The sequence below is a fragment of the Delphinapterus leucas genome, chromosome 3 (genome assembly GCF_059928025.1).
Source record: "Delphinapterus leucas isolate spDelLeu-1000000601 "Yukka" chromosome 3, BTC_Dleu_Yukka2, whole genome shotgun sequence".
In the NCBI taxonomy this organism is placed as follows: Eukaryota; Metazoa; Chordata; class Mammalia; order Artiodactyla; family Monodontidae; genus Delphinapterus; species Delphinapterus leucas.
This window is the reverse complement of record NC_143131.1, coordinates 13381655-13396937: the sequence shown is the minus strand read 5'-3', so window position 1 is coordinate 13396937 and position 15283 is coordinate 13381655. Positions and strand designations below refer to the sequence as shown.

The 15283-nt window shown below is 37.1% G+C and overlaps 1 protein-coding gene across 1 annotated transcript in view; it reads left to right on the top strand.

Annotated features, from left to right (window-relative positions):
- The window catches only part of DNAH5 (dynein axonemal heavy chain 5), a 205660-nt gene that overhangs the window by 36077 nt on the left and 154300 nt on the right, over positions 1-15283 (top strand). Inside the window, exons 18-24 of the mRNA XM_022581405.2 lie at positions 180-345; positions 1070-1309; positions 2717-2907; positions 3022-3109; positions 9386-9519; positions 13800-14001; positions 14570-14805. Coding sequence (XP_022437113.2) covers positions 180-345; positions 1070-1309; positions 2717-2907; positions 3022-3109; positions 9386-9519; positions 13800-14001; positions 14570-14805 — 1257 coding nt within the window. The remainder of the gene's footprint in view (positions 1-179; positions 346-1069; positions 1310-2716; positions 2908-3021; positions 3110-9385; positions 9520-13799; positions 14002-14569; positions 14806-15283) is intronic.

Sequence of the window (15283 nt, the reverse complement as noted above, 5' to 3'; positions counted from 1 at the left end):
AGTTGGTTCTCTTGTCTTTAACACATTCCTTTACAGGATGCCTGGCCTGGGTTAATGTGAGAGGCATGGCCAAGCATCATTGGGGACCAAGATCTCATCTGGAGGCTGAACCTATGTGCCCTCAAGAGCTAGTTAAACAAATATGACATGGTGCTAATTTTTATTTATTTTTTTGATAGGACCTTTGTGTAAATGGTGCTCAGACACTACACTTTAAAAGCTCATTAGTGGAGGAAGCAGTCAATGAGCTAATAAATATATTGCTGGACGTGGAAGTTTCAACTAAGGAAGACAGAGAGAAAGCATCCAATATGAATAGTACTGATTCAAAAAATGAAATTTCGGGTAAGACAGAGGGTAATGGAAGGGTCTTGTTTTTCTAGGACATTATTGAAAACTAAAATTTAATTTTCTACATGGCAATGAATTTCACACTCTAAAAAGACCCTCCCAATTTTATAAGCACATTTATAAATCTGAAATTATGATTCAGAGCACATTTTAATGATGCCATGTCATTCATTCCCATTACTTTTTGTTCAACTCTACAAGCATGTACTTTGCATTGGCCCTTGTTAGCTCTCTTTGCATTTAGGTCTAAAGGTATGTTTTTTCACTATCAGTAGAGTAGGATGGTTTATGGATTGGAATCCCCACTGAGGTACGTCTACACCAGAGCATAGGGCTTGTAGGACAGAGGAGGACACTGAGAGGCTGAGGACGGTCGCTGTTCCCCAAGGGTTTATGGTTATTGGTGGAAGAGAGAACCCAGAGAACGAGCACCCAGGCGCCCAGGCCCTGTCGTTCTTTTGTGGCCACAGCTCCTGCCTCTCCTCCTGTTTCCACACATCAAGGAAGAGAGGCCTCCTCAGACTGCCTGGTGCCCTGAGTTCGTCTCCCTATCCTTTGATGGCCTCATTTCATAAGAAGTGTGACCTTTGAGTATTATTCAACTTGCATGTAATTTATCTTAATTTTCTTCTCTTTAACTGCAGTAGATGGTTTTCTGTCTGTCTCTTTCTCTCTTTCCCCGTTCCCATCTCTTTCAATTTCTCTCATTGTGTAACAGCAAAAAGAGAAGAAGGACATTCCGACACCTTGACATCTTCTCTTAATGCTGGGGTGGGCCTCCTGCCTTTGACGGCCGTCGCGAGGAAGAAGAAAGAGACCGAGGTGTTACAGGAAGGAGCCCGCGAGTTGCTGTCTCACTTCAATCACCAGAACCTGGGTGCTCTGCTGAAAGTTACAAGGAACACGCTAGAGGCCGTTCGCAAGCGCATTCATTCCTCCCACATGACCAGCTTCCGGGGTAATGATCCCACACCATTTGCCTCCTGGCTGGCCAAGTCTGGTTGCTGGTTGTGTGTGTGTGTGTTCCTGTTAAATTTAAATAATAAAAACCCCCACCATTTCTTGAGTGCCTCCTTGTAAGTTTAAATATTATGAACTTGGATTATCCCAACAATTCTATGAAGTAGACACTATCATTCCACTCATTTAAGACTGAGTCCAGGGAGGTTAAGTGATTTGCTTAACGTCGCTTAGCTCTTGTTAATAACATCATAATCAGCATCACGTTTAATCTTTTTTGTAATAAGGTGAAAGCGTGTGAAATGAATTATTTTAATTAGTGAAGGAAAAAAATACGTACTTTAAAAAGAAGATATCCAGAAAGATAATTTCATTGTTAAATTATTAGATTATTAGCCAGTCTTGTAAAGAGAGAAAGATCTTATTAATGCCATGATCTCCAAAGCAGAAATTGTTTTTACTATTTTCGTGTCAATTTAGTACTTTCCAACTGATTTCTTCATTCTCAGTACAGCCATCTCTCCTCGGCACCATTCAGAAATAGGTGTTGCATTTCCCAGAGGGGCCACAAAAATCCATCAAATTTAGAGACATTCTGAAATTAAATTTTAAATTCAAAAGATATAAAAAATAAAGTAACAGTAATTAATTAAAATTGAAAAAACAATAGGATAACAAAATCTTTTAATTTATTTTGCATATTGGCATTTAAGGGAAAGCATCTCTAATATTTAATTAAAAGTGGATGAATAAAAGTGGAAACATTAAAATAATTTTTTGATTGGTGGCATGGCTTATTATGTTTTATTTTACTTCGGAATGGAGGATAGTTCTTTCCTTTGACATGGGGATAATATTAGAACTTATCAACTGTTGATATGCTGAATATTGTCACGTCTTCCCCAACTTTATATATTACAGGTACTTCCAACTGTATATATAGAGTTAACACGCACACACATATACATGTTTAGACACCTATACCTACATCCAACTTTAAAAGCCCCTTGGGTATGGTGTAAATGGTAAATTACACTTTATTTCTTCTCTACTCTTTAACCACGCCCTTTTAGGCAAGAGTTTATATAATTAAATCTGACTCCAGGCAGTGGGTTTCCTTTATGGAGAGTGTACCCATAGATTGTAATCAGCAGAAAATGGCTTGGGTTCCACCGAACTGCTCTGTTACATTGAGCAAAACTAGATCCTCCATTAGTTTTTATTCATTCATTCTTTCATTCATTCGACAAATACATACAGTATTGTCCAATGATATACCTATTATGTATTGTTCTAGGTGCTTTAATTTTTCTGGTTAAAAATGAAATAAATTAAAAATTTATTAACTAAGTTAATACATTTTAAATCAAAAAGATTAAATCCTCCCTGTTTTGTGTTAACTCAGACAGTAACAGTACCTCTAAAATGAAGCAGAACGTTCTGCCCATTTTCCGGGCAAGCATCACTCTGGCTATTCCCAACATCACCATGGCCCCAGCCCTAGAAGACATACAGCAGACGCTGAACAAAGCCGTGGAGTGCATCGTCACTGTCACCAAGGGGGTTAGACAGTGGAACAGTGAGCTATTGTCCAAGGTGGGTGTGGGATGAGGAAATCATTTCATATGATTGAAATGAATCTTATGATTGGTGGCATGGTTTATTATGTTTCAAGGTCATATGACTGAAATATGTCCTTTTCCACTGTAGAAAAAGATGCACGAAAGAAAAATGGCTGCTTTGCAGAGTAACGAAGACGGCGATTCTGATGTTGAAATGGGAGAAAACGAACCTCAGGGTAAATGTTCTTTTAGTTCTTTCTAACTAGTCATTCTAAATCAAAATATATTGAGCTAAAAGGTATTTTCCCTCCATGCAATTCTCAAATCAGATTAGATCGGAATATTAATCTATGAGCCAATTTCTAGTTTATAAAATATGAAGATCCATGTATTTTAATATCACCATCATGAATAGTGTATTTTTTTTTTTTTTTGCGGTACACGGGCCTCTCACTGCTGTGGCCTCTCCCACCGTGGAGCACAGGCTCCGGACGCACAGGCCCAGCAGCCACGGCTCACGGGCCCAGCCACTTCGCGGCATGTGGGATCCTCCCGGACCGGGGCACAAACCCGCGTCCCCTGCATCGGCAGGCAGACTCTCAACCACTGTGCCACCAGGGAAGCCCCATGAATAGTGTATTTTAAATGGGTATCTCACAAGACATACTAGGGGACAAGTAGGATTTTAGTTTCACAGTTTAAAGAGAAACTTGTCATCATCACAATGAACATTTCCTGACGTTTAAGAGCTATTTTGTATTTTGAGCCATTATATGTCCTGTTTTGCTAACATGCTGTGATTTTTGCTGTAGATCTTATGGTTTTCATTTATATTCTGTAGTATTAGGTAGCATATGACATCCAAGTTGCTAATGATATATGATAAATGTAGTTTAGTCCTACAAACTTCTTTTAAAGCAACCATGCAAACAGGGCGTGTGTAATTTTCAATTAGTGCTCATATCCCCTGAGAACTAACCACAAGGCAGAAACTAAAACAAGTTCCTCTTTAAAATAGTCTGTTACTGAGGAGGCTAAAGACAGCTCAAAACAACTTTATCCACAACTTACAATATTATTTATTTAAGCTAAAAATCTATATTACTGTGTTAATTTCAATTTTGATATTGTTTGGAAACATTGCTTAACTTCCTAGAATAGCTTAAAATTCAGAATTTTCTAAACTCGAAATATGTTCAATCATGAATTATATCTTAAATTGAGAGGAAAAATGTTTAATGGAAAATTAGACATATATTTTTGTCATGATAAAAGAGTTAAAAAAAGAAATAAGCTGCACCTTTTAAAAATAACAGCTTTGAGATATAATTTACATAACATAAAATTCACCCTTTTAAAGTGTACAATTCAGTGGTTTTTAGTATATTCAGAGTTGTACAACCATCACCACTATCTAATTTTAGAACATTTTCATCACCTCCAAAAGAAAGCCTGTACCTATTAGCAGTCATTTCTCATTCCCTTCCCCCAGCCCCTGGCAACCATTAATCTACTTTCTGTCTTTATGGATTTGCCTATTCTGAACGTTTCATATAAATGGAATCATGCTACATGTGGTCTTTTGTAACTAACTTTCAAGTTCGAAGTATGTTGTAGCACATATCATTTCTTCATTTCTTTTTATGTATCATTTCTTTTTATTGTGGAATAATAGTCCATTGTATGGATATACTACATTGCTGATGAACATTTGGGCTGTTTGCACTTTTGGAATGTTAAGAATAGATAATGCTATGAACATTTGTGTAAAGTTTCTGCGTGGACATATATTTTCATTTCTCTTGGGTATGATAGTCATGCCCTGAATCATATGGCAACTTATGCATAACATTTTGAGGAAATGCCAAACTGTTGTCCAAAGCAATTAGACCATTTTACCTTCCTACCAGCAGTGTATGAAGGTCTCTCTCTCTCTCTTTTTTTTTTTTCCTTGTATCCTCACCAACAGTTGTTGTTGTCTGCCTTTTGATTATAGCCATTCTAGTGTGTGTGAAGTGGTATCTCCCTGCAGTTTTGATTTGCATTTCCATAAAGACCAATGATATTGAACATCTTTTCATGTCTGTATGTGTAGCTTTTCTTATTTTTTTTTCCTTTTATATATCTTGTTTGGAGAAATGTCTATTCTTTGCCCAAGTTTTTAATAATTGGACTATTTGTCTTTTTATTGTTGAGTTGTTTATATATTCTGAATACAAATCCCTTACCAGATATGTAAATATGTAATTTGAAATATTTTCTTACATTCTGTGGGTTGCTTTTTCACTCTCTTTCTTTTTTTTTTTTTTTTTTGTGGTACGTGGGCCTCTCACTGTTGTGGCCTCTCCCATTGCAGAGCACAGGCTCCGGACGCACAGGCTCAGCGGCCGTGGCTCATGGGCCCGGCCGCTTTGTGGCATGTGGGATCTTCCTGGACCGGGGCACGAACCCGTGTCCCCTGCATCGGCAGGTGGACTCTCAACCACTGCGCCACCAGCGAAGCCCTGTTTTTTCACTTTCTTAATGGTATCTTTTGAAGTATAAAAGTTTTAATTTTGATTCAGTCCAGCTTAGCTTCTTTTTCTTTTGGTGCTTTTGATTGTGTATTTAAGAAACTGTTGCTTAACTTAAGGTCATGAATGTTTACTCTTATGTTTTCTTTAAACATTTTATATTTTTATCTCTTATATTTAGGTCTATGGTGCATTTTGAGTGAAGTAGGGGTCCAAATTCATTCTTTTGCCTGTGGGTATTCAGTTGTCCTAGCACCATTTGTTGCAAAGACTATTTTTTCCCAATTGAATTTTCTTGAGACCCCTGTTGAAAATCAGTTAACCACAAGTGCAAATGTAAGCATTTATTTCTGGACTCTGGATTTTATTCCATTGATCTTATGTCTATCCTTATTCCAGAACCCCACTGTCTTGATTACTATAGCTTTGAAGTAAATTTTGAAGTCAGGAGTGTGAGTCTTCCAACATTTTTCTTCTTTTTCAAGATTGTTTTCGAATATTCTGGATCTCTTTTATTTCTGTATGAATTTTGAAATCATCAGCCTGTTAATTTCTACAAAAAAGATTTGTGATTTTTGGGATGTGCTGAATCTGTAAGTCAATCTGGAGACTATTGAAATGAAATTTAAAAAAACGGAAATAATACAAAGTATCTCCTCCAACCACAGTGAAATGAAATTAAAAATCAGTGATAGGAGATTTGGGAGATTCACTAATACATGAAAATTAAACAATATACTCCTAAATAACCAATGAGTCAAAGGAGAAATCACAAAGGGAATTAGGAAATAGTTTTAGGATAAATGCAAAGGAAAACACAAAATGCCAAAACTTATGAAATGCAGTTAAAACAGTGCTTAGAGGGAAATGTATAGCCTTAAACACTGATACTAAAAAAGAAGAAATATCTCAAATCAATAACCTAGCTTTCTAGGTTTTAAGAAACTTAACTTCAAGGTCACTGATTCTTTCTTCTACAAGCTAAAATTTGTTGAGCCTTGCAAGTGAATATTCATTTCATTTATTGGTTTTTTCAACTTTAGAATTTGTATTTGATTCTCTTCTACATTTCTATATCATTATTGATATTCTCTATTTTTTGAGACATACTTCTCGTACTTTAATTCTTCAGATAGGGTTTTCTGTAGCTCCTTGAACATATTTTAATAGCTGATTTTAAATTCTTCTCTAAGCTTAATTAGGTCCCATTTGTTTATTTTTGCTTTTGTTTCCTTTGCATTAGGAGACAAATAAAAAAATATTGCTATGATTTATGTTAGAGTGTTCTGCTTATGTTTTCTTCTAGTTTTATGGTTTCCAGTCTTACTTGTAGGTCTTTAATCCATTTTGAGCTTATTTTTGTACATGGTGTGAGAAAGCTTTTGCACAGCAAAGGAAACCATCAACAAAATGAAAAGATAATCTACTGAATGGGAGGAAATATTTGCAAATGATACGACCAATAAGGGGTTAATATCAAAACTATATAAACAGCTCATACAACTCAATATCAAAAAACAAACCACCTGTTTGAAAAATGGACAGAAGACCTGAATAGACATTTTCCCAAAGAAGACATACAGATGGCCAGCAGGCACATGAAAAGATGCTCAACATCGCTACTCATCAGAGAAATGCAAATTAAAACCACAATGAGATACCACCTCACACCCGTCAAAATGACCATCATTAAAAAGAACATAAATAACAAATGTTGGCACAGATGTGGAGAAAAGGGAACCCACTTGCACTGTTGGTGGGAATGTAAATTGGTACAGCCACTGTGGAGAACAGTATGGAGGTTCCTCAAAAAAACTAAAAATAGAACTACCATATGATTCAGCATTTCCACTCCTGAGTATATATCTGGAAAAATGAAAACAGTAATTCGAAAAATATACACACCCCAGTGTTTATAGCAACATGATTTACAGTAGCTAGGAAGCAGTCCAAGTGCCCATCAACAGACAATTGGATTAAGAAGCTGTGATACATATAAACAATGGGCTATTACTCAGCCATAAAAAAGAATGAAATTTTGCCATTTGCAACAAGATGGATGGACCTGGAGGGTATTATGTTAGTGAATTAAGTCAGACAGAGAAAGACAAATGCTCTATGTTATCACTTATATGTGGAATCTAAAAAATAAAACAGAGGAAAGAATATAGCAAAACAGAAACAGATTTACAGATATAGAGAACAAACTTGAGGTGACCAGTGGGGAGAGGGAAGGGAGGAAGGGAAAAGATAGGGGTATGGGATTAAGAGATACAAACTACTATGTATAAAATAAGTAAATAAATAAGCTACAAGGAAATATACGGCACAGGGAGTATAGCCAGTATTTTATAATAACTTTAAATGGAGTACAACCTATAAAAAATTTGAGTCACTATGTTGTACACCTGAATCTAACAGAATCTTGTCAATCAGCTGTACGTCGATAAAAATTTCTTTTTGTCAGTAATTCCAATAGTGGGCTTTCTCATGTATATTTCTATTGGCTGTTTTTGTTCCTATGGGTGGGCATGACTTTACTGTATCTTTGCATGTCTCACAATTTTAATTTTTGTTTAAAACTTGATATGTTAAAGAGTATAATGTGGCAAATCTGATTCTTTCTCCCAGGGTCTGTTGTTGTTGTGGTTATTACTGTTTTATATTGACTTTCCTGGACCAATTCTGTAAAACTTGTCTTCCCTGTGGACTGCACCACTATAGTCTGTGCTTGGTTAGTTTAGCAGTTAACTATGATTGCACAGAGATTTCCTTTAATGCTTTGAACCAGTAAGGCTTCCATGCTTTGCCTAGGGAGTTTGTGTGTGCACTGGAGCACCCTGAAAGCTCAGAAAGTTTTCAACACTGCTCTAGCCTTTATTTACTATTTGTGCAAGACCTCAATTCATGAGCCAGCATGAATGATTGGGACATTTTTAGGTCTTTCCTGGGCATGTGCACAGCTCTGTACATACACATGACCTTCTAGAACCCCAGGAATATGTCGGGGCCCTATAAGGCCTTCTGTGGACATCTCATTCCCCAGGTCTTTAACTTTTTTGGCCACCCTTTCCATTGCCCCAACAGATATCATTGCCTCAGACAGCTGTGAAGTTAAATGTCACTGATGTTTTTTTTTTTTAATTGAAGTATAGTTGACTTACTTCATAAGTAAGTGACTTATGTACTTCAACATAGTGACTTGGTATTTTTAGACATTATGAAATTATCACCACTATGAATCTAGTTACCATCTATCACCATACAAAGTTATTACAGTATTATTGACTATATTCCCTGTATTGTACACTACATCCTGTGACTTATTTATTTTATAACTGGACTTCTTAATCCCCTTTATTGATTTTGCCCCTCCCTCTGGCAAGGACTAGTTTGTTCTCCGTATCTATGAGTCTGCTTCTGTTTTGTTCTCATTGTTTTTTGACAAACACCTTGGGGATAGGGATTTTCTCAGTCAGTGGGTTCTGAGTCAGGTCAAATAAAGGTAACCTCTTTGAATGGGGCTTGCCTAGGGAGCTTCCAGACAAGTCAAGTAGGGACAATTCTGTGGGGCTTCTTGAGGAGCCTTAAGCCCAGGCTGGTCCCTCTGGTGAATGTGGCCTGCTGCTGGCTGTGGTTTTCACAGCCACGGTCATTGCAAAGCTCCTGTTTCTCGAGGCTGCCGCATAGCCAGCAAGGGGCAGTGTATGTAGAACCAATTAACAAAACAGTGACAAAACTCGTTGTTGTTACTCAAATTTCAAAGTATTTCTCGAATAAACAATTCCTTGAATTGTTGCAAGCTTTGGTTCATGTCCAGAGTCCTGAAAAAATTATTATTGACAAATTTGCCCAGTGTTTTCAATTGCTTTTATAAAGAAGATTTTTTCAGAGGTCCTTACTTTACCATTACAGAAATTCACTCATCTTTTTAAAGCATGTTCTATATACTGTTGATATAAATGTTTCTCTCTCTCTCTCTTTTATTTTTGCTTTTAGATACCTTTGAGATAGCATCGGTGAACTTACCCATTCCTGTGCAAAACAGGAACTATTATAAGAATGTTTCTGACAACAAAGAGATTCTAAAATTAGTCTCTGTGCTTAGCACAATCATCAACTCCACCAAAAAGGTATGCCAAGAGGATCTGCAGCCAGGGTCTTTTGCTTTACAGCAAGATTGAAGTTGAACATTTAAGCTTGTCCTTCATGTAGCCTGGGTCTCACACACTGTGCCTTCAGTGAGCAGCTTATGGAATCTCGTACGTGCTCAGCAAATGTTTGTTTAACTCAAGATTTTTCATTCTAGATTGCAAGGTGAAAGACAATTATTATTTCTGTGTTTTATATTGTCTTCTGTTTAATGCCTTTAAACTTTTTATGTATTTATGTAGTACAGATAAGTCTGTTAAAAAATTCAAGATGTCTCAAACCCCAGGTCAGACTGTTGCTGCAGTTCACCTTCAAAGAGTCAGTGATGCTGGAACTGACTTGAATCATTTGAAATAGAATAAGTTTACACTCAGTTTTTGTGTTTCTGTAGTTGGGCAAATCTTATAAAATAGATGAAAATTTATATATATTGTATATACATGTATGTATATCATGGAAATAAGATAATACTGAGAATTTCGAAAATATTTTCAGCATGTACTTGTACTGGACATTGATGTAAATTCAGGTTAATTTTTTCTTCCAAACTGCTCTTCTCTCACCTTTCCCTTTTCTGTTCAGGCAAATCTGTCTTTATGGTTAAAAAGACTCAAAATCCTGGTGTCAGTTTCTACTTAAAAGAAAATATTCACATTGGCACTAAGACCTGCTGACTCTTTAAAACTGTTTCTCATTGTTGAGGGAACAGTTGTCACTCAGTAAATATATCTTTTCTATTACTCAGTTTTGATAGAATGAGTTTCACTTGTTTGAAAGTGTTTTGAAAAGCTGCCTTTGCTGTAACCATGTGAGGAAATATTAAGTTTAATTTTAATGTATTCCTGAGGGAACTGGAAGCTTTTGCATTTATGCATTTTCAATTTTCCTTCTTAATATCTTGAAGGTCTTGTACTTAATTTTGCCCTAGGGACTGCGTTCACATAATTCAATTTAACAAATATTTGTCTAGTGCTTAGTTTATCAAGCTCTGTACTAAACGATAAAGGTAAGTAGAGTATTCTATGATGATAAACATTCAAGTATGCTTTCAAATGTCTCAGTAATCATGGAAAATACAATAAAATAGATCAATAATAAAGTCCATTACTTTCTTTCAATATAAGCAGCCACTGTTATGAAAATCTAAGGGTAAGACAGAGTAGTTGAAATTAATGTACTGCAGGCAACAAGGTACTTATGTCTGTGTCATTGTTGTTGCATTTGCCTTTATACTATGTGAAGGAAATGTACAGATCTTAGTACAGTCTTCCTTAAGATAATAGAAAGGGTTGGCACTTAGAATAACTTGAAGGACTTTATCCAGATTGATAGGATGGCCAGATTGTTTCTGGAAGATTATATGCACACTTGGTCATAGTGCTAGACGTGGCTCTCCACAGCCATAGACCCTTCTGAATTTTCTGTGACTGACCCTTCCTCGACCACAGAAAATCCTCTGACCCCAGCCCCTTTCCTCTTACAATAACTGGTTGGATCAGAATACAAACCTGACCTACATTCAGCACATCCATAGTTTGGCCATCAACTTATAACACTGCCTGGCTTGAAAAGATGAGCTGGACCGAACAATCAAAATAACCATGGCAATTAAAATAACTTAAGTAGATCAGCCCTACATATGTAGTTCAAGTAATTTTTCCTTTAGGCTTTAGGTTACCTCTGCTTTCAAAAGTTCCAGTTTAATAAAGATTGACTCAGATAAAATAAATGAGAGTCTAAAACTTATTTAGTTAGGGTATGTTCTTTTTTTTTTTTTAAATCTATCTACTTATTTATTTATTTATTTATTCAGGCTGCGTTGTGTCTTTGTTGCTGCGCACGGGCTTTCTCTCTAGTTGTGGCGAGCGGGGGCTACTCTTCGTTGCGGTGCGTGGGCTTCTCATTGCTGTGGCTTCTCTTGTTGCGGAGCATGGGCTCTAGGCTTGTGGGCTTCAGTAGCTGTGGCACACAGGCTCAGTACTTGTGGCTCGTGGGCTCTAGAGCACAGGCTCAGTAGTTGTGGCACCCAGGCTTAGTAGTTGTGGCTTGCAGGCTTCAGTAGTTGTGGCTCGCGGACTCTAGAGCTCAGGCTCAGTAGTTGTGGCACAAGGGCCTAGTTGATCGTGGCATGTGGGTCTTCCCAGACCAGGGCTCAAACCCATGTCCCCTGCATTGGCAGGCGGATTCTTAACCACTGTGCCACCAGGGAAGTCCCAGGTACGTTCTTAATATTATAAACTCTTGGGTGTTGAAAGAGTTCAGGATTCTGGAATTTTACCCATATTCAAGGATCTTTGATAATCTGTAATTCGTTCTCCAAACCATCATACATTTGTGAATATGTCTAGATGCTGTTGCAGTGCATTCTGGGTGTGCATGTCAACATCTCAGCCCGTGCCAGGGCATCAGGGGTAGCTGGGAGAAGCGGGGGCAGGCTTAGCTTTCTGCATTTTAGTGGGTGTGAAGTGTCAACACTCATTAATCCTGAGGTTTCAAGGGGCATCTTTAGCTGCATGTGGGGAGCTAGAGTAAAGCTACTGCTTGGCTTGGTTCGGGTTGGTGAAATTTACTTAAAATAATCAGACCATTTAGAATGCTGTTGGTAATGCTCTATTCTTTCAAATAATGCCACTTTTCTCTCTATCTCAGTTGAAATTTTTTTTTTCTCATGCAGATGTAACTCTGAAATTATAATGTAAGCCAATAGAAAAAGTTGACTACCAAGAGGTATAAACATTAGAAATGAGGAGACAAATTTTAATTATTTGGAGATGATATGATTATCTATCAAGTAAATCCAAAAGCGCTAATCTAAAAAATACATATGGCCCAAGAAGAGTTAAGTTAGTAGTCAGTTGAAAGGTAACTATAGGCATTTCTGCTGTAATGCAATAAACATGTTCCTGAAAAGCCGGTTTTGCAAAGTTGCACATCTAATAGGGCTTATGAGAAAAAAGAGGTTGAGATAGACACACACAACCTAGGAACTTCTGTAACCAGAGTAATACCAAAAACAATAACAATCATAGTAAAATATTAACCTGTTTAACAACGCTATAGTCAGTATAGAACTTTACATACTATCAAAAGGTAAAAGAAACTTGGTAGAAGTTGTAACAAGGTGTAAGAAACAGTTGAAAATACTGAGTTATGGAGACAAATATAAAATTTACAAAGATCAGGTCTAACTGTGCAAAGAACATTCTCAAAACAAAGTGGAGAACAAATTAACCCAAAAGAAAGAAGAGACAAAAAGCATTGTGCCCCTCTTTGGTTTGCTGCTTTAGTGGGTACAAAATGAAGTGTTAGGAAAAACAGCATTTGATAATGTGACCTTCCTGTTATATTGACATCATTCCTTATTTGCCAGTTGCAAGAAAGCCAATTCATCTTACAGAAGCACACTTTGTAACAAAGCAGACCATTTGTTAAAAAAACAGTTTTTTAAAAAACTTATATGCCATCCATACAGTTATAAGGATAGTGGAGAAAAGATCCTTTTTACGATAACATCATTGAAAAATACCTAGGAGCGTACATAATGAGAAGTTTGTAGGGTCTTTATGAAGAGTTCTCTAAAACTTAACAAGGAATTAAAGAAAAAGAGGTGAGAAGATTTAGAAACACATGGGAAGATTTAATGTTGTATGGATGTCAGTCCTCATCTAATATATTTATACATTTTGTGTGATTCCATGCAATCTTTCAATGGAGCTTGATGCTGGATATATTCTATTTGTCCCTCTAGATCTAATCTCCACGCTCTGACCTTAGGGAACAAGTCAATGGGTTTCCATTGAGACTTCCAGTAGATTTCACCAATGAGAGTCTTGGAGGAGTTTGTGCAATGGGAAAAAGTGACCTCAGGGTATTTTTTTCCCCCATAGCATCACCCTCTCTGTGGCATGATTTGAGCTGTGTTTTTTGACCTAAGGTCCAGCTCCAATCAATAGGGCCTGGTTCACAAGAGATTTTATGGACTCTCTCTCTCTCGCTCTCTCTCTTTTTTTTTTCCTGAGAAACTGTTCCCCTCTCTTTTTGGCTAGGATGGTACCAGTTACATTGTTACTAGTCCCAGGTTACTATTTACACTATTGTATCCAGTTCCAGTCCTGTGGCATTTTCAACTAGTCACACGGTTCACTAATTAAACATTTTAATAAATCCATGGGAACCACCAGCAACTGGCAAATGTTCATATATATCATGATACCGTTTCTGATTCTTCCTTCTCTACACAAATACGTTATTTGTATTCTAGGAAGTTATTGCATCCACTGACTGCTTCAAACGCTACAATCACATTTGGCAAAAGGAGAAAGAAGAAACCATTGTGACATTTATTATGAAAAACCCCTTGCTTTCTGAATTTGAATCCCAGATTCTCTATTTCCAAAAACTAGAGCAAGAAATTAACACTGAGCCTGAGTATATCTGTGCGGGTACCATTGCTCTGTACACAGGTTGGTTCATTTTCTTTCAGACAGTCATAAAAATTCAACGTATTACTCTGTCTCTTTACCTAGATTAGTATTCCAGAGAATTCTAGCTATCTTAAAGATTGACTCTCCTTTTATTGGCCTCAAGCTTTAAGACCAACTTGTAGATTTGTTTTTAATTCCCTTCTGCGTAATTATTTATTCTGGACTGTTTTGAACAGTCTGCTGCTAAACCTTGAAAATAAATGTTAATTCAGGTAAGGGATGAGTCTGTCATATTTGGAATTAAAATGTACCCTTTCTTTAATAAATAACAATAACAAAGATTTGAGGCTTATCTCAGACAGTTTCGATAGGTACTGTTTTTTTTTTTTTTCCCATTTTGGAATGTGTTTTGAATTGTTGCAAATAGGCTTTATGACATGAATGGATATATAATGATTGGGAAAAACTAATTTTTTTCCAGTTTGATTTTTCATGTGTTAGAGGGCTATCAGCTGCAAAGTATTTACTGTTGGTAAACCGTTACACTGGGTCTCCTTATACTGGTTCTAGTTTTTCAAACTGAACGGTGGACATGTGGGTTTTACAGCTGACTTGAAGTTCACCTTGACCGCTGAGACGAAGGCCTGGATGGTTGTCATTGGCCGTCACTGTAACAAAAAATACAGAAGTGAGATGGAAAACATTTTTACACTTGTTGAAGAATTCAGTAAGAAACTGAATCGCCCAATTAAAGACCTAGATGATGTTCGAATTGCTATGGTGGCACTGAAGGAAATTAGGGAGCAGCAAATCTCCATTGACTTTCAAGTGGGACCTATTGAGGTAACTGATAATCACTTGTTCTATAGAAATACCTCCATATGTTGGGCTCTATTAGATGAACTATTGACCAGATCTGGACTGGAATTACAAATGGACCCTAAACCCAAGAACAACGATTTCAGTAATGATACCTAACCTATAGGGTGTCTCGTATGGGCAGTTCTAGTACTTTACACAGCATTTAAGGTGTTGAAGAGCAGAGCCTGAGATGAGGATTTCTGTATAAGTGATTTATTGATGAGTGCTCATGGGAGAAGCAGAGTGAACGAAACAGAAAAGGATGAGGTTGGGGGTGGGAGGAAGCTAAGCCAGGGTGTGATCTTAGCTGTAGACTAACTTTGGCCTGATCCCACAGGGAGTGTTCTGGAACATGAATTGTACCACAGAGTTGGCCCCATTTTGAGGCAAGGGGGACTGTTTTTATTCCCCCAAATCAGTTGGTCATTGACCATTATTTCCTCATGAGGAGGCTCCTATC